Genomic DNA, 26,774 nt, shown 5'->3' on the forward strand with positions numbered 1-26,774 from the left:
CCGATCTCAACTTCAACCCAGCAAGTTACATGCAAGGCTCCTGTTTGAACAACTATCACAAGAGGAAGCAGAACCCGCACCCAAAAGCTAGTGTAATTTTGAACTGTGTGAACCTTTTGAGTCACTTTCATACAATGATTTAAATGTCTCTGAACATTTACTGTTTTTTTTTTTTTAAAAAGAAAACAAAAGACAAGTTACAAGGTATTTCCTTACTTGTAATGACTTTTTTCTCCACAGCCAGAGAGGAATCCAAGCCTCTAACTGTCTTTAACTGAAACAGGTATTCTGTCCCAGGGGTCAGGTTTTTCACTGCAGCTTTGCTGTCATAAACGAGTCTGGTAAGCAGCTTTTCATTATTCATCAAACAATATGAAAGCTATGGAAGAAAAATAATTTATCAGACTATATTACCTCATTACAGTAATGTTCAGAGATTCCAAATACCTTTTTATGTAAAAATATATACAAAATTTTCCGCATTTTAAAGAAAAAATTCAAATTCTGAATAGAGTCTCAAGGAATCAGCCACTCAGCCATGCTCCCTGGTATACCTTGAAAACTTACAAGGTTTAGTGCCACTACAGAGAACAAAAGTTCTGGAAATAAGTAATTACAATTTGGGCATTTAACCCCTAGATGCTGTGATAATTCCTTTTCCTGTGACAGTCCTTTCTGTGGACATAGAAAACTGCTACTGCAGGCTGTTTTATACCTGCACTCATGAAAGGGAACATGCACACTGTGTCTGCCTTGCAGAGGAGGGGTCTAGACAAGCATCACCAACATGCACACATAGGTTTCTCAGGCATGCAGGTAGTATTAAGAGATCAAGAAGGTTTGCAGTTGCTTACATCAGTGTGTCCTGCCCTGCCACTCTGTTTCCTCCAACAGAAGGATATTCTATGCATGGCAGCGATGACCCGAAAACCCTGGGTCAGCTGTTATTCATTTGGGGAGGAATGATCCAATTCCCCCCTGTATTTTACAGCACAGTAGCTGTTAATACACACTAAGTCTTGGAGATTGCCATCACCTTATTAGAATTACAGCACTGCAAAATGCTAGAAGCAAAGCAAGGGATTAAAGATTTAAATCTAGTATAGACAAGTTAGGAAAGCACCTTTTGTGCACCCTTTGCTCTACAAATTACAATATATTGCATAGAAAGTTGGTGAGCTGGGATAATTAATTTTGAATGATTAGTAAAATGATCCCTTTTATGCAGGTGCACCTTACTAAGCAACCAGTCTGCAGAAGCCTTCCTCATTAAAGATTTAAAGGTAAGTTCATTTATTCAGACAAAGCACTGTCTAATGTGGCTGCTTGCTCTGTGAGATGCTGAACAATAACACTGTGCTATGAAGATCAAAATTACAGATGACAATTATTTTCCACAGGATGGTTAAAATAACCTGACCACATACAGAAGTATATCTGAACTGGTTCAAAACATGATGGGACAACTGAATTTTAAAACTCGTAAAAATACTCCAGGCTACATCAGCAAAATGTGCTGTTTTAAGTTAACTGGATACTCTTATTCATTCAAACGCAACTTTACACTAATGAAGAGAAAAGAAACGTCAAGAAACTAAACCAAGAATACTCTGATTTCAAGTTCTAGGTAAGGATATAACTGAAGTCATGGGGAAGGGGGAGGAAAACAATTGGGTACTGTAATATTGGGGTATAAACTGTGTAAGATCCTTAAAGCAAAGTACTTTGTCTCATGGTAGTGCCACATACTGAAGAATATCCTGGTCAAGTAAGTTAATCGTACAAGACTATATCTTGAAACCTTTACTGATTCAAATAGCATGTTTAAAGAACAGTTTACTGTCACAAGTCTTACTGACCACATGACTGTGTTCATACAGTGACTGCAAAATACAAAGGATAATACAAGACAAAACAATAAAAGACAGGATACAAAAGGGGGACTGGTTGAATGTCAGTGATCCACAGACAAAATATATAGATGTCACAGTAGATTGTTTCTGACCAGAGAACTGAAAGAACACAAATAACTCTAGATTATGCGCTAAGCATTGCAAAGGATATGGTTCAAACTACAAGTGCTGAAGAGCCATTCTGTAATTCCAGCCATGAAATATTAACACTCAGCCTCTTTGTAAAAGTAAAAATTAAAAGGCCATGTAATTTAATTACATTTAATAAGAAAAAATAATTTTAAATTATCAAGCAAATTAAAAGGAAATTATAAGAGCAACCAAAAGTGTTATGGTATGAAAAATACTGAAATGCAACTTTAACACATGATACACTACTCAAAAAGTTTGTGGAGGAAAAGTAGAAATAGCAAAAACATTTGAATAAAGAGCATTACTTTAAGAAAAGATATCCTTAAAAACTGGATTTCACATCAAAACAAGAAAAATAAAACCTATAAGATTGTCTAATTCATGCAAAGCCCCGCTCTAGCTTCAGAAGCCCCCTTAAGGTACTGGAAGGCTGCTCTAAGGTTTCCCTGGAGCCTTCTCCAGCCTGAACAAGCCCAGGTCTCTCAGCCTGTCTTCACAGGAGAAATGCTCTAGTCCTCTTCTGGACTTGCTCAAGCAGAAGCATGTCCTTCTTGTGTTGGGGGCCTCAGAGCTGAACACAGCACTGCAAGTAGGGGTCTCATGCGAGCAGAGTAGAGGGGCAGGATCACCTCCCTCAACCTGCTCATCACTCTTGATGCAGCCCAGGACACAGCTGGCTTTCTGGGCTGTGAGCGCACACTTGCCGGCTTATGTTGAGCTTCTTGTCAACCAGCACCCCGAAGTCTTTCTCCTCAGGGCTGCTCTCAGTCCATTCTCCACCCAGCCTGTAGCCATCTTTGGGATCTCCCCGACCAAGATGCAGGACCTTGCACTTGGTCTTGTCAAACTTCATGGGGCTGGCATTGACCCACCTCTTGAGCCTGCCAAGGTCCCTCTGGATGGCATCCCTTCCCTCCAGTGTGACGACTGCACCACACAGCTTGGTGTCTTAAGCGATCTTGCCAAGGGCTCACTCAATCCCACTGTCCATGTCACTGACAAAGATGTTAAATTGTGCCAGTCCCTGTACTGAACCCTGAGGAACACTGCTCTTCTCTGGTCTCTACTTGGACATCAAACCATTGACCACAAGTCTTTGAGTGCAACCATCCAGCCAATTCCTTACCCACCAAAAGGTCCATCAGTCAAATCTATGCCTATCCTGTTACAGACGATGATGTCGTTCGAGTCACTGTCAAAGAAAGTGTCTCCTCCTATAGCAATATTTCCCTCCCATACTTAGTTGGGTATAAAGACACATATTTATTGCTGGATTTGCAGTACATACATGACAATAATTTCATCGAGAAATTACTAAAATAAATAAAGGATTGCATTGTTTTTTTCCCATTCTTATCTCACCTGAAACATATCAAATCCTCCTCTTGGTAGCTTCCAAGAAAAATAGACTGTGTTTTCTTCTTGCCCAAACACCTGTAAATCTGATGGTGGATCTGGATCTGAGGTAAAAACAGGAGTGTATACAAAATTTAATAACAAAATAATCTAGACTAATTTTAAGGAACTTGCATCTAGAGAAGACACTCCTGTAACTCATTATTTTGTTGCTCAGTGTAGAAATAGATTTCATTTTGTATTTAAGAAGAATATAAAAAATAAATTTCACTTCTACATATTAGCAATAGAATCAGAAATAAAATCAGTGTTTGCATATTTTTATGGAAAAGTTGTACCATCCTAATATTACTGCTGATTCAGTTACTGGCAGAATCCCATTAACTACAGAGGAAACTTGTTTCCATTTTAAAAGTAAATGTCAAGGATGTTTAGATTGAAAAGACGTATCTTCGTTCATCCAGACATTGTTAAGGTGCATTGATTTAATAAGGAATAGCTTTTTTTAAAAAATACATTTTAAAATGTAACAACCCTAATTATCTGAAATCATGAAAAGTTATCAATATATTGTGAACATACAGGTACTAATCTTGAAGATGGTTGGGTAACTTCTTTTTAATCCATTGGTTGTCACAATACTGATTAAGAAATCAGTGCCAGGCAGAAGATTCCCAAATTTGTACATTCTACAAAGATTAAAAAAAGAGATTGTGTTCCTTAGGATTTTAAAAATGCATGTATGTGTTCATATGTTAATTCTTTATAGTATCATGGATATTATTTACACATGATGTGTCTATACATGTGTATGCACTGTTAGTCAGAAACTATTTCAATATAATCAAATCTTAAATAGGATGCATCACACTAAGGTTCACATGAAGTTTGAGTACCAGAAAATCTTAAAGGATTAAACTAATTACATACAGGTCTACTGGTGCTCACTCCAGTGCAGTACTTTGTTCATTTGCACAAACACATCACATAAGATTTGTAATTTGTTAAAAAACGCAATTCTTAAAAATATAGTAATAGTATAGTAATGTGTATCAACTTAAACATCAAATACGTATCACATATAAGTAACACTTTAGGCTAAATATTCTAAATACCTTGAAACATCTGTTTTGAGTTCATATCAGTTATTTTTTAAATATAATCCTCATACCTTACACTAGAAGGTAACATCTTCTCCTCATTGAAGACTTTATTGCTTATTGATAGAACATATCCATCATATACATTCTGGGCTGGTGGCCAGGTAACAGTTATTGATTCAGAGTCTCTGCTATAGTTCAGATATTTAACTGCGCTTGGCTCTGTGTCAATTAAAAAAAATTGCATTACTTTAAAAATATAATTTAAAAATACATTCTAAATATATTACTTTATGACAGGACTTATATCATCAGAATGCAATGAAAACTCCACAAAAATTATGTCATGTCTCTGCTTATCTCAAGGAACCACAGACTGATACCACTGCAGTAACGTGTAGAGATTCCGGTTGCCCCTGAGATCCAGAGCCAAACTGCTTTCTGCCCTGTAACGCATAAACCTCATAAACAGACAATTCCTCAAGAAATGCTGAATTTGACAACACTGTGGTCTCACCTGTGTGTATTTCCTTCGTCACAGAAATGCTGTCTCTGAAACCTTCCTTTTCTGTTCGAATTGTGAAGTTGTATAGCTTGCCAGGAGTGAGGTTGGAAAACGTTGCTGTTTCTTGACTGACCTTCTGGACCTAGAAGACCAAATATAAATTTCACAGAACAGCTTGCAAAGTTTGCTTATCTTATGTAAATGATACCTCCCCCTATTTTAATGAGAAATACAGCTTTTAATTTAATCTCTGATTACTTAATAGAAGACTTTGAAAAATAACCACATTGCCTACACACAAGTGGTCTTTTAAGAAACATACCCTGAGAGCACTTGCACAGTTTGTACACGTAACTTCATACTGCTGAAAATACCCGTCAGCTCTGTCCCAGGCAATCTGTATTGAAGTGTCTGTAATGTTACCTTCTCGTACATTGAGTGGAGCTGCTAGGCCTACAGAAGAACATAAAACACCTTACTGTTCAATCCAAGATTTCTTTCAATTCAACACTTTTTATATCTCCCATGGAGACATAAAAGTGAAAACAATCAGTAGTAGAAGCAAACAGAGGGCAAAATCAGATCTCAGGCATGCAAATATATTCCAAAGTAGAAAAACAATCAGAAAGAAGAGAAATAAGATAGCCATTATTTAAAGAAAACTGCTTGCTTGTTTATCTTAAAATTACATAGGGCTGAACATGAATTTCTCCCTGAGGATACAGCTGGAACCTGTAGGTGGGAAAGCCCTCCAGAATGAAGTTAATCCCTCCAATACCATCACCACAGCACTCAGAATGTACCTAAAATTTGTCAAACAGTTCTGCAAAACTGAGTACACTACACAACACAAATACACTTTATCCCTATTTAGTATAGTCTTGTACAATATAAGACAGAAGAGACAGACTAAAACTAGGTTTTCCAAGGCAGTTTCCTGCTAAATTTAGGAAATGCTTTGATAACAGCAATCAAAACCCAAGTTTTTACTAAGACTGTATTTTAAGAAAAATCAGCTTTCAAGGTTTTCACTGTCTGGGTAAGATTTTTTTTCTGTCTTGTCCTCATTCTCCTCTTCTTTATTCCTTGTTTCTTTTTATCCTATCTTAATTTTCCGTTATATAACTTTTCTACTCTGAAAGAAGCAGAGCATAAAAGAATTTCAAAGGAAATGATAAAACAGGAAAAGAAAAACTTCTGAAAGTATAATTATAATAAAAAGTAGGAAAGTGCAAACATAGAATTTTAGCACGTAAGTGTTTTAAACAGTTTTTTAAGTTTTTATTAAAACTCCTTTCTTAAAGGCCTTGCTAGAAGGTGTCCCCTACCCACAATACTGTTTAAAATGGTTTTAACTGAATTTATTATCTTGAAAAATGAGAATCTCACTGCATTTTTTATTTGCTTAAAGAATAAATTTACTAATTTCAAGACACAGCACTAACTTGATTGATACTCATCTTCTTACCTAAAATAGTCAAAATGTGTCTTCTTTCCCAAATGGACAATTGAACACAGCCTAAATTCCTGAAATATTTGCTAAATATTTTATAGACCTGATATAAAAAACACAATTTAGAAAGTTTAGAATTTATCAGATATTGCTATATTCTTGTTTAAAAAACAGCTAATGTTAGTAGGATAATTATTAATTGTTTACATGGGTATATCAAGGTGATTTTTAAATAGCCTATCTTTTCTACTGCACTGAAATAAAAATAAAGTTAAAAGAGTTTATAAATAAAAATTTTATATGGTGCAATTTTATAGGAGTAAATTTTAAATACTCACATGTTTTTACACCAGATACATGGTAAAAGGAGCTCAGCATTTTTCCACTCTTTGTGGAGACACAGAAATCGTATTCTGCCCCTGACGTAAGGTTTTCAATTGTTATTTTACCATCACTTTTTAAAATGAATGTTGCATTAGGTCCTCCTTTACTTGTAACATATATGCCATCAAATACTCCGGTATCAGGCATGCGAACAAATAATACCACAGCATTGCTATAAAGCATGTAAGGAACTACAATTTGAACAGGCTTGGGCTCTAAAAGGAGAAACGGAAAATGTCACCTGTTAAATCAGTTGCAAATAAATTCAATTAAAGCCACACAATAAATCTGAAGCATCTGCCCTGAAAAACATGCTTGCGCAGTGCAAATTAATTACTACCATAATAAAACATCATTGCTCAGAAACAATAAACAACCTGATCTTTTTAGGTGTTTATTACTAGAATCCTGAGGCTTTAGAAAAATTATTTATGATCAAAGCAAGTTAGGCTTCCAAAGGTATCAATCAATTAATCAAAGTTTCAACCACACACACACCAAAAAGGTAAGGGATAGCTGAAAAAAATATACCAAAATGTGTACATGGACACGCACATGAGCATGGAGAATGATACATTTGATAGATGCAACAGTGATGTGTTTATTTTCTTCCCTTACAGCTGGTTCTGACAGCTGTGAAAAATCCCATCTAGAATTTTCTGTCTTCTGAGTCTTTGAATGAGGTATTAAATCTACTCCTGCATAAAAAAAAAATCTGGAAAAGACTAAGCTTGCTACCCTCCAAAATACGGTAATCATTTAGGAAAAATTATAACAGAGCATTTCATGTATCTGTAACCTGACAGCTGCAGCCTTTGAATACCGCATGTATAAGTGAATCCTGCTCATTCCTTTCACATATGCCAAAAATTGTATACTGTGCCAAAAGTATTTCAACATCTTGGTAAACTAAGACTAACAGGAAAGACCCTTCAATAACAATGTATAGCTTTTAGCTTTCAACTACCAGTACTTCTAACTCTTCAAGTCCTTTCCCAGTACCCTCTTACCAACAGCTGGGTAATTTCTCAGAGTTCACAGAGCAACTAATGCATCTCCATAAAAAAATAATTTGTTTTGACAATTCCAATATTTTCCTATTTGAAAATCAATGATTCACCAAATTTCTTCTGTCAGCGGGAACAGGATTCACAGTTGTAGTCCTCATTGCAGTTATCAGTACTACAAATGTGTTTTCCAAAGTTGTACCCTCTTTGAAAGTTAACAGCATCTACAGTGCTGTTAACAATTAGGATTGTATCAGTGTATTTCACATTCTAGTTCTCATCCTTCACTATTCAGCAAATTGACTTGGTCTATCAAATTTGTTAGATTATAGTAATGATAATGAAACTGATGTTGTCTGTATTATAGTCAATAGTTTCCACCATTAAACGATGTCTTACTTAGAGTGCATTGAATGGTCTTCGGTTCACTCATATTTCCATTAGTTACGCTTGCAACTGCTATTTCATAAGTCATTCCAGGAATTAGGAGATCAACCTTCAATTCTTCTTTATTGCTTAATAGAAACTTCTTAGTTTCACCTATGACTGTATTGGGTTTCATCTGAATGTAGGATTCCTGACCCTCTTGTGGCAGCTTCCAGTGAATGATTACACTCTCTTCTTGTACATCCTCTGGGTGAATATAAACATCTGTAGGTGGACTGACAGCTTCATCAAAGAAAAAGATGTCGGTATAAAATCATAGATCAAGCTTACTAACAATTACGTTCCAATGATGCTTTTTGTGTTATCTTCTAACATTTTCATTATTTTAAAACTACTAATTCATTTAATTGTTCCTTATAATATTTTCTAGACAACTGCCTGTTTTCTCATAACAAATAGGGACTTATTTTACAAGCATACTTTGTTCCACTGGACATATAAACAGTAAGAAAGAATATACAGTCTGAGTCACAGTTATCTATGATTAAATAAAAAATAATTTGTCTTCACCCACATAATTTGAGACATCAAGTTAATGTTTCTACTTTGCAAAAATTAAATATACAATACCATAAATCTGTATTTAACCAATAGGATGCCACTTCTTTAGCACATAGAATCATAGAATAGTTAGGGTTGGGAAGGACCTTAAGATCATCTAGTTCCAACCCCCCTGCCATGGGCAGGGACACCTCACACTAAACCATATCACCCAAGGCCTCGTCCAACCTGGTCTTGAACACTGCCAGGGATGGAGCATTCACAACCTCCCTAGGTAACCCTAGGGAGTGCCTCACCACCCTAACAGGAAAGAATTTCCTCCTTATATCCAATCTAAACTTCCCCTGTTCAAGTTTTAACCCATTACCCCTTGTCCTATTACTACAGTCCCTAATGAAGAGTCCCTCCCCAGCATCCCTATAGGCCCCCTTCAGATACTGGAAGGCTGCTATGAGGTCTCCACGCAGCCTTCTCTTCTCCAGGCTGAACAGCCCCAAGGGTATAGGTACACTCACTCTTATGGAATGTTCTGAAAGTTAAAATCAATAAATATATAATACAGAGAAGGCTTGCCTCAACTTTTCCCCCAGTTCATCCCAACAAACCACGATCTGTACGTGTCCTTAAAAATACTTTTGTATCTTGAATTTTAAAACTAAATTCTGCCTAGTATAATAAAACAACCAGAAAACAGATACATCACCTGTTGTGATTAATATAGGCTTCTCGTGGCAGCTTAGAGTTCCTTTCTTTGCCACATTCTGTAAATATACCCGATACTGATGGTAAGGCTTTACATTTCCTATTACTATTGAAGTCTTGCTTTTTTCAACTGGTAACTCTTCCCAGATGTTGGTTTCAGTATCAAAAATGTTGATGAGGTAGTAATGAAATGAAGCACTGGATGAATGTTGTGGAGGCTTCCAACTTAAATGTATTTCTGCAGATGAAATATATGTAGCCTCTAACTTCTGGGAGTGCAATGGTCCTATTGAAGATCAGGAATAGAAATGGCATAATAGCTTCTGATGCCTTTTACCAGTAACTTTTTTCTTTTTAATATAGCCTGAACTTTACTAGAATACAACTTAATCACTTCATGAAGTTTTCTTATACCACACTATATCATGCTGCAGGTCAAGACACAATGCATTTTTAAACTGTAAATTCTGTCTTAATCTTAACTGCACTTATCAGGGATACCTCTGCAAATTCCAACAAAATCTTTTACTTCAGATTAGAAAGTATGCTTCTGCATTTCATCAGCATGGTCAAAAATACCTTACTGCTACTCTGACATTCAGCTTTGCCTTTGGACATCAGTAGGAATTCTGTGAGTAAAATTATGGCAAGAATGATCTTTGAAAATATACTTCACTAGAAGGTGTAGCTGGCTTTCTGCTTGTAGCCACCGAAAACTCCTGCGTTTTTCCTCATCAATCCCAATGAATCATATTAGCACAAAAGCAAAACAACAGTGTTGGAATCCACCCTGCAAACTGGAAAATCCTGGATTCAGAATTCATGTTCAGATTTATTTATATTTTCAGACAAAATTTCAACATAAGAAATAGTGTAATTAAGGAAAAATAGAAGAAGTGTATGATTTTCTGGTTATTAATGCTATTTATTTTTGTAACTTACTTGTTTCCACCTTCAGAATTGGACTTAAAATAGTCTGCGCCCCTTTTGGGTTCCTTGCTGCTAATAAAAAACTATAGTGAAGACCAGGAGACAACTGCACAATTTTTGTTTGAGTTGTATTCACAGGCAAGTTCATAATGCATGGTTTACTCTGATCAAAATAGTACTTCATTACAAGTGCAAAGCCTGACTTGAGCCATATGTCCATATCACTCCACATAAATACAGCTTCAGTTGTCGTGACATCATGCACACTAAATGTGAAGTTTTCTGGTATCAGAGGTACTGAAAAAGAACACAGAAAAAAAAGAAACAAAACCAAACCAACACTGAAAATCATGAAAACATTTTTATCTTCAAAGACAAATATATTTCAGTTCTAGTGTCCTCAACATAAGAAGGACATGGAGTTGCTGGAGCAAGTCCAGAGGAGGGCCACGAGGATGACCAGGGGACTGGAGCACCTCCTGTATGAAGATAGGCTGAGAAAGTTGGGGTTGTTCAGCCTGGAGAAGGCTGCATGGAGACCTCATAGCAGCCTCCCAGTATGTGAAGGCGGCCTATAGGGATGCTGGGGAGGGACTCTTCACTAGGGACTGTAGTGATAGGACAAGGGGTAACGGGTTAAAACTTAAACAGGGGAAGTTTAGGTTAGATATAAGGAAGAAGTTCTTTACTGTGAGGGTGGTGAGACACTGGAATGGGTTGCCCAAGGAATCTGTAAATGCTCCATACCTAGCAGTGTTCAAGGCCAGGTTGGATGGAGCCTTGAATGACATGGTTTAGTGTGAGGTGTCCCTGCCCATGGCAGGGGGGTTAGAACTAGATAATCTTAAGGTCCTTTCCAACCCTAACTATTGTGTGATAATTGGGGGAAGGCTTTCAAAAATAAATGCAAAAGATTAGAAAAAAAAATTAGTTACATTCATATTCACAAATATATGGTAGTGGTATGTAGCAGAAAAATCCTGTGAAGAAATAGCCTGGACCAGTGGGATCTCTCTGAAGGGCATAGCAGTCAGTTTCATTTTCTGGTATCATTGACAAGGTTGAGACATCAGCCTTTAGAAAATAAGGAGATCCATCCGTCCACACAAGCTGACCTTCTTCCTAAGTTGAAATGAAATATAAACCCCATGTATTTTCACACTATATTGATCAACTAAAGCTTTCCTCATTGCAAGTGTATGTCCTAAATCCAAAATTAACATAGTTTATACAAATTAATTATATAGGAATACTTTGAGTAAAGTAAATATTTCAGTGTAAAATTCTAGCCCTTCTATCACAAAAGTTTACAAGGTTATAACGTAAGCCACATAAGGCTAATGTAGAGTGTCTGATCATTACAAGCGATCTTCTAAAATCACTGTTAATCAAATAATCTAATAATCATGGATGGATAATTTTCTAAAAATGTTATTCACATAAAAAATAATTCCAGTCAAAAATCTTAAGAAATTCAGTCTGAAAGCAAAAGCAGTTTGTCTAGCCAACAAAAATACAGGCTAGATTCACAGTCAGATGAGGAAATGCTGTTTTCCACCCTCTCCTATTTGCTGGTAGCTCAGCAGTTAGTACACTCACTCATACCTGACTCCATGATTCTAACCTCTGAGGTACTTCCAGTTTGCTCAGCAGAGCTCTACAAATACTTCCAGCATTTCAAGACAGACCCCTCTACTGGGAGACATGTTTGCACTACACTAACATATACAGGAATCTACAGGGGATTAATAAAAAACCCAACACATTTTGTTCATGGCATAGGAGCACTCTCAGGATGCATACTAGTATAAGTGCTTCCAGCTATAACAAGTCTGTGGTCCTACAATCTAAGTAAATGCTGTAAGTACTATAATTGAGAAAAAACAAGGTTTCACTACAATTTCAAGGCTACCATTACTTTTCCATTTTGTTAAAGATACTCCAAAGGCAGAAGGAGATTAAAAAAAAAGATTTTTTTCCATTTCTCGGATAAAAAAAATTAAAAAAAAAAAATGTTTGTTGAGATTAAGCTGATTGAATTGGAAAGAAAAAAATATCAAAATACTGTGATGCCTTTCATTTTCTCAAGAAGGTAAAAAAGATTTTCAACAATATGAAATAATTCAACTTGTCTTTCAGGAAGACTTGTGGGTCTCGCCTGCTGTTTCTAAAGTACTATGTAAATCAATGCGTATCTTTTTCTTATACTGGTCTTCCTGGGCACCAGGTAACTACAGGCATGGAAAACCACAAGATACTACTATGATATAAACCTCTGTAGCAGACTTGTAAGAGAAACCCTGGTAAATAGTCTTCAGCTCCTTTTTCTCTTTCCTGGCTCTGAAGAACTGCAGAGTGTCAGGACAGACTAGAGGGTATCACCAAAATGTTCTGTTCATTCTTAGCCAGTGCGCTGACCTACATCTCTGGGGTCCCTGCTGTCTTTCACAAGAATGCTCTTTCATCAGGAAGGGTCTGAATGCAAATGCAGATAAAAAATGCAGATAAAAATTCTATAGAAACTGTGAGAACTATAGAACTAGTCCTGCTCACAGTGCTGCTAATTTTCATCTGTATCACAGTATTTGGAAGTTTTCCCAAGGCTTCCGAAATCTTCTGAGTAGGTTACAGTCCCAACTTGTCTTCATAGAATATTTCAAGTCCCATAGGCAGTGGGAGAAGAAAAACTAGAAACAGAAATGTAACTCCCTAATGGTTCAAATATGAAAGAAAAAGAAAAAGTACTTGAATCTTTGCTATCTTTGCTAGATTTTAAAGAAGTCCTGTGATTTCTACAGTATGTTCCAAGATCTTTGAACTCCTGCGGTAAGTAAAATTTGGTACAAGTAAAGTTTGGGATTCTTGTAAGATGAGAGCAAATGAAAGCAGTGACACTTACAAAGATTGTAACGTATTCAGACAGTACTTGAACATACTAATTAAGTACAACTACTTCAGAAATAAGTGCTTGAAAACCAAAGCGTATTATTATCCCTTGTTATTCTTTAAACAAGGTACTCATCTAGTTCATCTGACTGACTGCACTCCCACAAGCATAAAAATGCACGTAATGACTGAACAGTTAACTAACACTGAAATTCCAAATAGACAATTAACTCCTTTCTGTGTAATCAGAGTTTAAAAAGAAAACCCAACCTTTCCAGCACTCTTTCCAACATGCAAAAATATTATGTTCTCATGGGACATCTGTTTCTGGCAGCACTTTAGAAATACTGCCTTAATTCTAAAATCCCCAAATGGTTACAATTAATATCACTATGGTGTAAAAATTACAGCAACTCTAAAATCTCATGCATAAAACAGTAACGTGTAAAGGCATGTATTTTGGGTACTTTGCTAAGCAGAAAGGTTAGAGTGCTTCTCTAACCACAAACCTAGACAAGTTTATGTTTCCTCATTTTGCCAAGTTATCCCATTCTGACTTGTGTAGCCCCATTAAGCTATTGGATTCTGCAAAAAAGAAATTTTCTGTCCATGACATGTTTACCACTTACCCTCCTGCCCTTTCAAATAACATTTACTATGTTTTTACTGGTTTTCACAGCATTTTTAATTAATTTGACAAAAAATGTATTAAATTTAAGAGTGTTTCCAAACCAAAACCCAGTGGCTTTCTCCCAGCCTTCTGATACTTACCACAAAAGAAGCTTCCACTAAGCCAAATCACAGAAACACCAGTTCCCATATTTCTGGCAGAGTGTCTCCATCTTTCTGGGAGCTTCCCCAGTACTGTTATTTATCTCTATAGCTGTTTTCTGATCACACACCACACCGAGTCATTATGTAATAGCAGAACTGGCATTAAGAGCCCTTGTACCCCAAATATGAGGAAAAGAAACTTTTTACAGGAAATACCTTGCTCTTATCCTTTCTTCTGTTGCCTGTCCAGCAACCAATCTGGACAGACCTTGCTAAACTCAACACTCAACACTTGAGACCTGCACCAAAACTGAGAAAACCAACCCAGACTTTGACAGCCATAGTAACATACTGAAGAAAGATTTAAAATGTGATAATGCAGCACCACCTATAGGCAAAACAACACCCCTGTGAAATACTCAGAGAAAAACAGTTTATGTGTAAAATGTCCTTTTTTTTCCCAGTTATGACCTGCTAAGTATTTTAAGTATTTGTAATAGGCAGAAATAATGATTTCTTTTCGAACTACTAAAAGTTATACAAACAAATAACCAGTTTATTACATAGCAATTCTTATTCCAAAGATTTGGGTTCTATGTATCAAAATTCTCCTGCTTCCACACACATACTAGCAAAGAAAATAGAATATACTGACCTTTAGGTCATTAAGACCCATCCATAGCATGATTATTTGACTAACTGTCTGGAGATAAGACAAAATAAAACCATGTTCTTCTTTACTCCCTATATCAAGAAGATGCGCCCCTCGCGAAGACGTTTCACAGATTTGTTGTGCCACCTTCCACGTCTTGCTCTCCTTACTCATTTGATAGCAGCTGCTTTGGAAAGCCACCCACCCTTGCGAACACATGCCTACAGGTGAACAAGGACAGGACTGAAACAATATTCTGCACCATTCAGGGCAGAGGTACAGTTTAAGATTTTTTATATAATTATAGAGACATTTTGATGATGACAGCATTTAATTAAATCACAACTGCAAATGCCCCAAATCCAGTAATTACAAATCAACACTCCTTTAAAATGCTGAATGCGACAACAACAAACTCTAATACATACCTGTTTCAACTTGAATATCCAGTGACTGAGACACGTTTACAAATTCAAGATGTAATTGTTCAAAAATAAACTTAAACGTATACAAGGTGGCAGGTGTCAAATTACTCCACACAAAGAATCCGCTGTGGCTTTTTATAATCTGAGAAGTATCATTCAGTGAAACTGAAACTGAAAATTCCTCGGTTACTGTGCTCCAGTTAAAAGACACTGTAGTTGCTGTCACAAATGATTTGATGTCATTTTCTGACATTCCACCTAGTAGGCAAAGAAAAAAGAAAAATACTGTCTTTACCATGAGGGGATAATTACCTCAAAGTAGTACGGCATCAATATTTAGGTTTTTTCCTTTAAGAAGTGATGAGGGCTACACACAGTAGGAAAAGAAAGGTAGCATCAAAACAAAAAATGTCTTACTAAGCCATTAAGAAAGCCATGCTCTCCTTTACTATTATGGTATGTAAACTTATGTCTGAAGCAACCAGAAATAAAAGAGCACAGTTTAAGGAGTGTTTAACTGAGAAAGTACACACTTTGCCAGAATATCAATTAAGTAATACACATCAAGTGCATAAGACAATAATTGCATAACCAAGAATTATTTCCTGTAGCTTGCTGAACATGCTTTCAGCATGTTTTCATTGACATGAAACATGCTTTCATGTCAATGGCTGCTGCAATATTTTCAGCTTGCAACATGTTTTTCTCAGTGATGTTATTTGTATTCAGCTCTTCATCTGTATTCCAAAGTTAGTATGTGCGTGTAATGTGTACAAAGATAATGCTATAAACTATTTCAAAGCAATTAACACAATTAAGTTAGAAAGCACTCTCATTCTAGTAATCAGTGAGACTTGTGGTTCTGAACAGATTTACAGCTATAAATGATAGGGTTTTTAGGTCCAGTGGCTAGACCCACAAACTCTTATACTAAAAGGCTGTCCCAGTTACTCACAGTACTAAGATCCTCTAGCTACTCATTAAACTTTTTTAAAGAGGGACTGTCACAAAGCAGAAACAAAGATATTTAATATGCTTAATTTATATAAGAGAAGCAATCACAACCCTATATTGACATGAAATTGCCAGGCTTTAAGTAACTTTCTCCATGGTCCTCTTTCATAAATCTCTTCTGTTAGAATTGCTGTAGTATAGCAAAGCCTGTAACATTTAAAAATCTCCTGAACTTTTACATCAGTCCCATACTGCAGAATTGTTACACTAACCAAATGAGTTACATAAAATGATTCCTTTTACTCCTCATTGTTGAAAACATATATTGATGGGAAGTTCCTAAATACATGTGTAAGCACAGGATTTCAATTCCTACTTCTTTCATCTTCAGTATTAGACTAATATAATGATACCAAAATATTTTTTGTGCTACTCTACTTACGTGTCTTAAATGATTTTACACTTAAGATTCGGCCATTTTTTAGGGATTCTATTGTAATATCATACTTCTTATTTTCCTCAAGCAGAATTGTAGTACTGACAGGTTTCTGTTCAACTTTAGAAACGTTTCTTACATTCTGCAAGTTAAAAGAAGTTCTGGATATAGTGAAAGTAATAAAAATGCAATTCATAAATGCTATATGAAGTTTTTAGAAGGGTAGTTTACATTGCAGCATGTCAAACTTAAGGCTGCTGTTAAACTGCAAAATACCCAATGCATTTAAACCAAAACCTTTTAGAAATCAAACTATTAATAAACATTTTCGTATTAAAACACCCATATTTTAAGGTCCAGAATATCCTGGGCTCAAAATAAGAATAATGATCTCCTGAGATCTGGGGATAGCGTCTGTGCCTCTCCTGGAGAAGTCAGACTCCTTCAAACAACAGTACCTCGAAAAACTTGCATATTCCTTACTTTGAACATATGCCTATCAACCATTCAACCAGACTCAAGTCTTTTCAGTCTCAATGTGTTCAACAGGACTCTGCAAGAGTGCATATAAATGACATGAATTACAGAATTCAGTGTAATTTTTTCAAACCTTCTCCTTATTTGCTATTTTACATTATATTGTTATAAACAAACACACAATGCTATTAACTACTGATACCTACAGCTTAAATACATATGGAACTACTTATCCCTTAGATTACCAACATTTACTTTTTGACTGAAAGCATCTGCTTGCTGGTATGTTACAATATAATAATCTGGATCCTCTCCTTTGGGCAATTCAGTCCATTCCATCAAAACAGTTCTAGCAGGCTTTTTCATTTGGTCACAGTCTAGACTCTCTGAACCCTGTAACAGAAACATACATGAATGAGTGTAGTAGACAATACAGAACTTGTACATCTAACTAAACAATTAAATAACTGCTTTTACCTAGAACTTGTCAGCTAGCAACAGTTCCTGTATGAACCAGCATCACCAGCCCTACTGTGTGACACACAGAGGCTTCGTAATTCCTTACAAGTTCTGCAGGTACAAGTTCTATTCTACTTTTCTCTCCTCCAGAGGTAGCCAAACCATGTCAGTTTACCCAAGTATGCCCTGCTAGGAAATGAGAAGTCCGTTGTCACTTTAGACAAGAGGTCTGAGATTTCAGTTGCAATGTAAGCATGCTCTTCTGAGACCTCACCTGGAGTATTGTGTACAGTTCTGGTGTCCTCAACATAAAAAAGACATGGAACTGTAGGAACAAGTCCAGAGAAGGGCCACGAGGATGATCAGGGGACTGGAGCACCTCCTGTATGAAGACGGGCTGAGAAAGTTGTGGCTGTTCAGCCTGGAGAAGAGAAGGCTGCATGGAGACCTCATAGCAGCCTTCCAGTATCTGAAGGGGGCCTATAGGGATGCTGGGGAGGGACTCTTCATTAGGGACTGTAGTAATAGGACAAGGGGTAATGGGTTAAAACTTAAACAGGGGAAGTTTAGATTGGATATAAGGAGGAAATTCTTTCCTGTTAGGGTGGTGAGGCACTGGAATAGGTTGCCCAGGGAGGCTGTGAATGCTCCATCCCTGGCAGTGTTCAAGACCAGGTTGGACGAGGCCTTGGGTGATATGGTTTAGTGTGAGGTGTCCCTGCCCATGGCAGGGGGGTTGGAACTAGATGATCTTAAGGTCCTTTCCAACCCGAACTGTTCTATGATTCTATTGCAATCACAGCAGTCAGTCGGAAGTTGGAGGTCTCAGTCCTGTTCTCACATTACATGGTAAGGGCTCTAGTGGCATCACTTTCACAGCTTCTCAAGAAACAACAGCATTCAAGAGATAAAGAAATAATTTACTGAACAACTCCCTACCAAACCAATTTAGACATGGCAGTACAAGGTTTGTTCAGCATTTCAATTTCTTACAGAGACCAGTTCATTGTAGATACAAGTCTTATGTAGTTTTGACATATTTTTGACAGTACCTCTTTAATAGCTACCTGCCTTTGAAAGACTTTGGCTTAGCTCTTTAGAGAAGCAGGCTCCCTCTGTGTTTGAATTTCATTTGGAACAGAAACTCACAGGCTGCCTTTATCTAACAGGATATAAACCTGAATCAGCTCTAAAATTCAGGGAAATTGGGGCATCTGAAGCCAATCCCTATTATGTAACATTTCTTAAAAGACTGCAGTTCTTTAAGTTCTAGTTTGATTTCCTGTATGAAATCGGATGACAAATACCATCATTCAGCAATGAACTCAAAATGTAGCTCAAAAAAAACACCCAAAAGTCAAATAAGGACGCTAGTAGACTAAAATAAAAATTAGTACTTTTATCATTATATTACTTGGTGTTGTCCTGTAAAGCAATCTACCACACCCCAAAACCCTACAAACAACCCCAAACAAAACACCATAAAACACAAAACCACTCTGGAGTTCTGTTTGGTTTCAGGTAACTTCCTTCAACTAATAAGAAACTAACGTTAACTATAAATCTGCCAAGATCTTAATGTTTAAAGTTTAGATTATACTTTAAAAAGTATAAGCTTTATAAGGTTTATAAAGCCTTTAACCTCTATATCCATTTATAATAGGGTACATGCAACCTCTTTGAAGTCCCTGAACTGACGTACCAGACAAATATTAATGTCATACACGGAAGTGGTTAAGGAGCACCTTTCCAGGAAAAGTAGCAGACTTTTAGCTGACGGGTGTATAGCTGGTTTGTGTTCTCCAAGAAACAGTCTAAAGGATAGGAAAATGTCCTTTTAAAGAGAATTAAAAAGTGTATTTGCTGTAATTGAATTAACCACTTCCACCATCAACATTACTATGTGCCATTTTACTGTACATAAATACATATGCCTAGAAGTAAAAACAAGAACTAGATCTTCAAGTGTATACAGAAAATTCACTACACTTAGGAATTTATAATATTCCTTTTTGCCGCCAGCACCTTGTCAGTGCCTTATCCAAAGACTGCAGCTATTTTAAATAAACGAATAAATAAATAACTGACTACAAAGATCTAGAGTTCAAATCTATCTGCAGACTAGCTACACAAGTAGCCAGGGCACCTAACAACAAACAGTTACTGATTTCTGCTATCAATTACTTCTCAACATATGACTCAAGCAGGCTTCTCAGGCTGAAGAAGAAACAGGAGAAATACAAGAGGTCTATAAAATCTTTAGTAGCCAGAAGAGAGTAGAGACTGATTTTTTCACTTCCTTTTCAAGTACAGGAACTGAGAAGGATGAAATGTAGCCGGTATGCTCCAAATTCAGAGCAAACAAAAAGAGTCATTTTTTCACAAAATAAATAGTTTATCTGACAAAGCTTAAAATGAGCCCATTAGAAGTTTCACTAGGCTTCAGAAAAGGCCAGACCAGTTCACAGAAGAGAACTACATAAGCTCACAAAATGCACTGCTACTACATCCATCTCAAGAAGTCCTATGCTGGAAATGGTGAGAAACTAACACAGTACAGGTAATTTGCATTTTATGCTACTTTTACAGTTCTCCCCAAGGATCTGCTTTTTGCCACTGCTGAAGAAATGATACGGAACACACTGAAGTTTTTTTTACTTCACCCCATTCCACCATCCTAAAGAGCCAGGCTCTCTCTACTACTCTGCAACTGTCAGGAAACTCCCCAAAATCCATGGCTCTCTTCTCTAAATGAAGGGAGTGGCATTTGTACAAGTAACTGACAGAGCTTTTAAGTCACCTCTGCTGCAAAGCACATTAAGCCACCGTTAAAATAAAGATTACACATACAAAAACTAAATATAGATAAATAGGGAAAAATTAAGCAGAAAGATACACACAGTTCCTATGTTACAGGGTTCTTTCAATTAACAGTCAAATTAAACAAAAAGGGCTAACACACAAATGGTAGTTTTGGATGAGAATTCCACTTGGCTAAAGGTATAGCCAGAGTACATTCCTGGGTCCCAAAATGACTCTGAAGAGCCACCATCACCATGCATGTCTGCAGTGTCCAAAAACTGATACAGGGATACAAGCTACCTTAGGACTTAAAAGATGCTGGGATTTCTTACATCTTCCAGGGAACAACATCAAACCAGAAGCAGCAAGCAATAAAGCAGATTCAGGATCTAAAAAGAGCTTCCAACAATTTAAATAAGACGGGGAACGCTCAGTACCAATAACTGAGAGCTCCCTGTGACTGCTAGAATGACAAAGCAGCAGCCCAAATCACAAACCATTGAATTTTTAACATTCAATTAGAATATCTATCCACCCTCAGAAAAGGGAGTATTTTTCTTACCTTGAAGAAGTATTTCAATAAAAGCAGGAGAACAATTGTTTGATCCATAAAGAAACACAGTAGTCCCAGTGATATTTATATGTTTGAATCTCAGCTTCAAATCAAAATCATACCAGATCTAAGACATGAGAAAAACTAACATGTATTTATAATTCACACAGACACAGCAGCAGCCAATGGTGCACTCGAGGTTTGTGTCTTTGCTCTGGCCCTGCCTCTCCCCAGGCCCCATATAAAGTTTCCCAAGATCAGCAGAAGGCAGCCTTACTGAGCTGTGGCTACGTCTATTGTTCATTTGTCAGTTAAAACCCTTTTGGTGTAAGAGAAAAAGCTAGGGGTTTTGAAGTTTTACTAGTCATTACTGGGTCAAAATTCAGTGAAATTAGTGTAAACCCTTGCACTCTCCTTGAGAGGCTCCAGTTGTTTTCCACAGTACACAACTCTAGTGGGATGCCCTTTTGTCAGTGTTCAAAATATGCCTGGTAACATCTTTCAAGTGCAAGCACCATGCACAGCTGCTGAACCCACGGATAGGTCTTGCTAGGGTGTCCATGAGGAATAAACAGAGTCAGTTTATGTTATTTCTGTTGTATTTGCTCATCAAAACCAGGTGCACACCAGGAACTTCAAGAGCAAGTCTAAAACTGCTTACAGAAAATACAAAATCCTACTTCTTCAATGTAAAAGCAGAGCCTATAAATCCCCTAAGTCTCACTATATCCTCATGACACACACAATACCTACTTACTAGTGGACTTACTACATTTTTAGTAGGTAACCACAGCACATAACTGCCGGTAGAAATCCTTACGGCACCAAGACCTGGGCATTAACCACGAAAGAGGCACAGCCGTCGCCACCACTTGCTCCCGACGATTCACACACATATACCCCATAGGACGACGGCCCTCGAGCCGGGAGGCGCTGGGGAAGCCCAGAGCCCAGCAGGCCGGAGCGGACAGTGGCGGCTATCACAGCCCATGAGCCGCATTGCGAGCCCTCCCGTCAGGGGAGAGGCCGCCCTCCTGTCCCGGAGCCGGCAGACACCGCACTGCGGCTGGGCAGCACCTCCGCTTCGCCCGCCTTCCTCTCCTCCTACGTGCTTTCTCTGCCCGGAGGGAGGGTGGAGGCGGGAACGGGGAGCAGCGGGTTCCTTAGGCAGCGGCCAGCACCGTGTGGCGGGGCTTTAGCTGCCGGGCCTCGGGTCCCCTCATGACCAGCGGAGCTGCCTCAGGGGTTCGAACCCGTACAGTTCCGCTTATGTCCCGCTCTCTGAGGTGCAGTACCGCTCCCCGGGGCTCCCCAGCCCGAGGTGGAAGGGTCTGCCGGAGGCGGCAGCGCAGTGGCGCGCTCTTGCTGCCCGCAGTGAGGCCACGGCGTGGAGGTAGGAGCCTGCCAGCGGCTACTGTAGCTATCAAGGCCAGAAGAAAGCTGTGCCCGTTCAGCTGTTTTACAGGGCAGATACACTGTTTGTTTCCTGAGCACTTTGTGATCACCGAGCACAAAGGGAGGCTTTATTAATGAGGCGGTTTTCAAGGCAACTGCGGGAGGCATCTCTCTTTTGATCTCACCAAATTAAGTGTGCATGGCACATTCCACCTTAATCAAAAGAACACTCCCAAAAGAGAACTCCTTCCTTTTACTCAGCAAAGAACACTCCCAAAAGAGAACTCCTTCCTTTTACTCAGCAGTTCTCACGATTTTTAACATTGTTCATTGCTGGTTTTCCCCAGAATGCAGCATCAGTACAGAAGAAGCTCTTTCACATTGCCGTGTTCTGCATACAAAAGCTTCTTGTGAAAGTAGAAACTACATATATGTATTTTTTAGACTATCTCCTTTGAGTGAGATTCTCAAATCTTTGATCTTAGAGAATCATTCACCACTGATTTGGATAGGCGTATGACCACCTAAAAGGTCTATACAATTACTTGTCAGAATAGGCAAAAAAAGGTTTTTTGAAAACGGTCAGTATGTGGCTGCCAAGGACTAGGCAATAAATCTTATTTGCAGTTGCTGGGGTTCATGGTTCATCAGCTCAGAATATGCCCTTCCACCCTAAACTGTGGTGACTTGTTAATGACAACGGCCTGATAAATTTTTGAGTTTCCTTGTCCTGTAGGTAGCTTGCACGTTCTATTTGGCATTTAAAGAAAGCTTAGAGAAAACTTGGTACACAGGGTTACATAGAGACCCTCTCAACCATCACCTTTCCTCAGTGAAAGCCTTTCTTCTTTTGCATTAATCTTAAGTGTTAAAGTCTGTCCCTTGAAAGACTTTTCACATTCACTTTGTGAATGCTTAGCTAAAATATATTCCCATAATGGTTGGGAGTCTGAAATCCAACCTGATCTGGGAAATGCAGTACCAATATCCCACTGTAACTGTAAGAAATTTCGGCTGATGGTTTTGGCCTTCTGCTCCTCCACGATTGCTATATTGCTACGGTTACGTGTGACAACTCGTTTATGTTTTGTCCCCTGTAATAGAACACATGGCTGTGGGATTTTCTGTAGGACATGCACCTGTACATGATCACACCAGCAGTACAACCTCAAGGTTATCAAGTCAGTGTTTCCCACTGCCACAATATTCCTGATGGGTGCCCACACATTTATTTGGCATTAAGTTTTTACACAAAAGTGAACTTCTATAATATTTAGATGTTGGATTTGTCCGTTAAATCTTTATAAAAGGAGAAATGGAAGAAAAAAAGATAGAGATGGAAAGAACTATACAATAAATAATGCAAATATATTAAGTTCTACTTTGATATTTAGTATACAGATTTGGCTAGCTAAAAAATGAGACTGTTAGCTAACTGTATAGCTATACTCTAGGCCTTGGATTTTATTAAGGAAAACACACAGTAAGTGACTTAAACCCAATATTTAAAAACATGCCTCAAATTGTAATTGCATACTGGGACAAGAACTGGTCTTAACAAATGGCCTGGTAATAAGGCAATGGAACTATAGAAGCCAAATATTATAAGTAATATAGTGAAAGCCTTACTGTGTTACAGAGGCTTATTCACTTACAGTCTAAGTATAGAAATATATTTACATTATTCCCTAAAAAATCTGCATAGTTTTATGGGTAAGCGTTTGTTCTGAGGAATTCCTTTTGCAAGGGCAAGTAGGAGAACCAAGCAGTGGAAATGTAGGAATGAAGGACAGGTGGAGCCAGGTATGGATGGGGGAACTGGCAGGACTCAGCAGACTGGAGCATAAGGCAAGCATGTGGCTGTGCACACAGCTTCTCCCTAGTTCCTTGCCTTTTCCAGTGGCAGCGTGGGAGTTTGAGAGAGGCATGCATTCCCAGCCTTTTTGTTTTAGAGGAGCAGAGCTTATGTGAGCGGGGGTAGAAGGGAGGGAGCTCTGTGGGTATTAAAGTTCTTTCAGTCAATAATGAGCAAACTAATTAATTTTGATATTTAACTAGGTTAGTTTGAGTTGGATCGGCTTTCCAAAGCAGCTCACAGGGTGCCTGTCCAAGCTGGGTTACACGTAATTCAAGCCTGAGGGTTCAGGCAGGAATGCACCATTGAAGAGAGAGGAAGAAACCAAAGCAGAACCACAAACTGCATCTACGTTTAAGTTACAAATGGAAAAAACGTTTGGAGCAGAGCAGTCCTGCTACACTGCAGTTCGATTCAAACCTTCTCTCTGTTGCAAAGGCCCTGAGGGCTAGTTCACATTCTACAAAACATACCATGTCATGCCAATGTCACCTTCGTGGAGGTGATGGGGGTGGGATGGCTGGCCAGAAAAAGGTTCCCAAGGTTTAACCAGGCCAAAGCAGTCTGAATTTGAAGTTTAATTGTAAAATGAAAGGCAATCTTATACCATATCCAGCTCCACTGAAAACGTGAGATTTTACTGTAGATTTCAGAGAGGATGCTGACACAATTATATCTGGCTGATTGTTGCACTTAAAAATACAAATTGGGTAAATGGGAAACAATTAACTAATAAATACTATTACAGGTTATTGTGGAGTTAATTTTAAGCATAATTGCCTTAATAATTTCCAGGTTCATCTATGATTTTCATCTTCAGTGGCACAGGTAAAGTAATTGCATCAACATCTATTAGTCTGCAAAATATTGTTTATTAATTTCTCTTTAATTACATTACAGTTCTAAATCTTAGAAAAGCACATTGCTTATAAAAAGCACAGCTGTTTAATCAAAGCATATCAAGAGTTTGGTCATTATATGGAAAAGTCCCATTCTGCAGCAGCTTCCTTAAGTAGTTTATCAAATGCTAATTTCATTAAGAATTTTTGGGCCAACCTGTCTTGATGTAAATATAGGATTACTATCTCTCTGTTCATAAATCAAAAGATCCTTTTAATTTGCTGCATGAGTACACAAACTTTACAGCTATGACTGATTAATTTCCATTCCTGGCTGCATGAAAAGTTGCTGTACACAAATTCCAACAGTAACATCAGAGAATATTTTGGTTCAAGGCCGTAGTCTGTAACACAACTTGAAATATTTCCTGTTACAAATAATAAAAACACACAAATGAAGCAGATGCTTTCTCAGAACAGCACTTTATTTGGATCGCTAGGTGATCACTGTTTCTTTATAATGGTTAAATATTTTTACTGATAATACAATGGATTGTTCTTTAATTTTTAAACCAAGTCACTATTTCTAAGGAGACGGATGAGGAGATGACAATATTGTTGGTTAAGATGGATTATATCACTGTACATGCTATTTTTCTTTTTAAGCCATCAAACCAAATACAGCAAATGTTTAAAGATTTGTCACACAAAGTAGTAAAATAGCCTTGGAATTTTTTATTTTTATTATTTTTCTTTGTATAAACCAATTTGATAACCCAAATTTTTGTAATTGAATGATGACAGCTTGAAATAAAAACTGTTTGTCAAAAAGTTTTCAGACTTTTAAACAAGAATTTTAATCCTGAAACTATCTGCATGGTAAGGAAAATACTGTCAGCATTTAAATCAGTTTCATTCAGCAAGTTTATAAAGCAAAGTAATGTTCTAAAACGAAGCCGAAAACTGTATCCTTAGTTTTTAAGATAAGGTTATGTAATGCATTTAATAAAAGAGAGAATATGTTCAGTTTAAGATGCCCAATCATGGACATTCACCATCTGATTGAACATGAATAGCTCATGAAAGCCCTTCAAAACATAACTTTCACCTGGATATTTTTTTTGCCTGGACTCAAAAATGATGAATCCTAAATTAAGTTGAGTCCAAATTTCAGTATTAAAAACAAAAAAAAACAAAAAAAAACCAAAAAAAATTCTTAAGTATTTTATAAAAATATACTCAACATAAATGTTCGAACTGGAAAGGCCAGGTTGGATGGGGCTTTGAGAAAAATGACTGCTACTGCTGAACCCAGGACACTGGTCTAGTGGAAAGTCTCCCTGACCACAACACAAGGGTTGGAACTAGATGATCTTCCAACCTACACCATTCTATGATCCTATAAAACAAAGGAAGAAACCCCTTATGAATAGTTAATATGTGCAGTATCCCGTTTTTTAAATAAATATATATACATAGAATCTTATTCTACAGCTAGTATAGAGCCAATTTCTTATTTGCGAAAGCTGATAAGTGGATATAAAATAGAATCCTTCATCTCAGAAACAGCTTTCAGGTATTTTTCGTAAAGGCACAAAAGCTTGAACTCTTCAGCCTTTGGCTAGTCATGCTTCACATGTATAATATTTATAAAAATTAAATTAATGTCTCAAGTTTAAAGACATTATTATGCTTCTACTATATGCTCTGGAGATTTACTACAGGTACTTACAGACCACAGTCATGTTGTTTCTCTGTGACTTACAGTGTAAGCATAGTCCCCTCAATGACAACAGTTTAATGGACAAAATATAGACTTTTCTGCAAGGTAAAAATG

At 37.5% G+C, this 26,774-nt stretch overlaps 1 protein-coding gene across 5 annotated transcripts in view; it reads right to left on the minus strand.

Moving 5' to 3' along the window:
• PTPRQ (protein tyrosine phosphatase receptor type Q) overlaps positions 1–20,912 on the minus strand; it is a 129,520-nt gene extending 108,608 nt beyond the window's left edge. For all 5 annotated transcript variants that reach the window (XM_061454683.1, XM_061454682.1, XM_061454681.1 and 2 more), the window contains exons 1-16: positions 20,858–20,912; positions 17,290–17,427; positions 16,564–16,699; positions 15,171–15,425; positions 14,746–14,963; positions 11,366–11,552; positions 10,443–10,727; positions 9,502–9,786; positions 8,250–8,519; positions 6,798–7,058; positions 5,329–5,459; positions 5,019–5,148; positions 4,573–4,723; positions 3,984–4,090; positions 3,408–3,505; positions 217–379 (exon numbers count right to left, since the gene is read on the minus strand). In XM_061454683.1, the coding sequence (XP_061310667.1) occupies positions 217–379; positions 3,408–3,505; positions 3,984–4,090; positions 4,573–4,723; positions 5,019–5,148; positions 5,329–5,459; positions 6,798–7,058; positions 8,250–8,519; positions 9,502–9,786; positions 10,443–10,727; positions 11,366–11,552; positions 14,746–14,963; positions 15,171–15,425; positions 16,564–16,699; positions 17,290–17,427; positions 20,858–20,905 (2,863 nt within the window). In that variant the 5' untranslated portion in view covers positions 20,906–20,912. The remainder of the gene's footprint in view (positions 1–216; positions 380–3,407; positions 3,506–3,983; positions 4,091–4,572; positions 4,724–5,018; positions 5,149–5,328; positions 5,460–6,797; positions 7,059–8,249; positions 8,520–9,501; positions 9,787–10,442; positions 10,728–11,365; positions 11,553–14,745; positions 14,964–15,170; positions 15,426–16,563; positions 16,700–17,289; positions 17,428–20,857) is intronic.
• Between the last annotated feature and the right edge of the window lie 5,862 nt (positions 20,913–26,774).

Source organism: Pezoporus flaviventris, unplaced genomic scaffold (assembly GCF_033815535.1).
Source record: "Pezoporus flaviventris isolate CSIRO_AGI_PZ_B2104156 unplaced genomic scaffold, CSIRO_AGI_Pfla_v1 ptg000016l, whole genome shotgun sequence".
Lineage (NCBI taxonomy): Eukaryota > Metazoa > Chordata > Aves > Psittaciformes > Psittacidae > Pezoporus > Pezoporus flaviventris.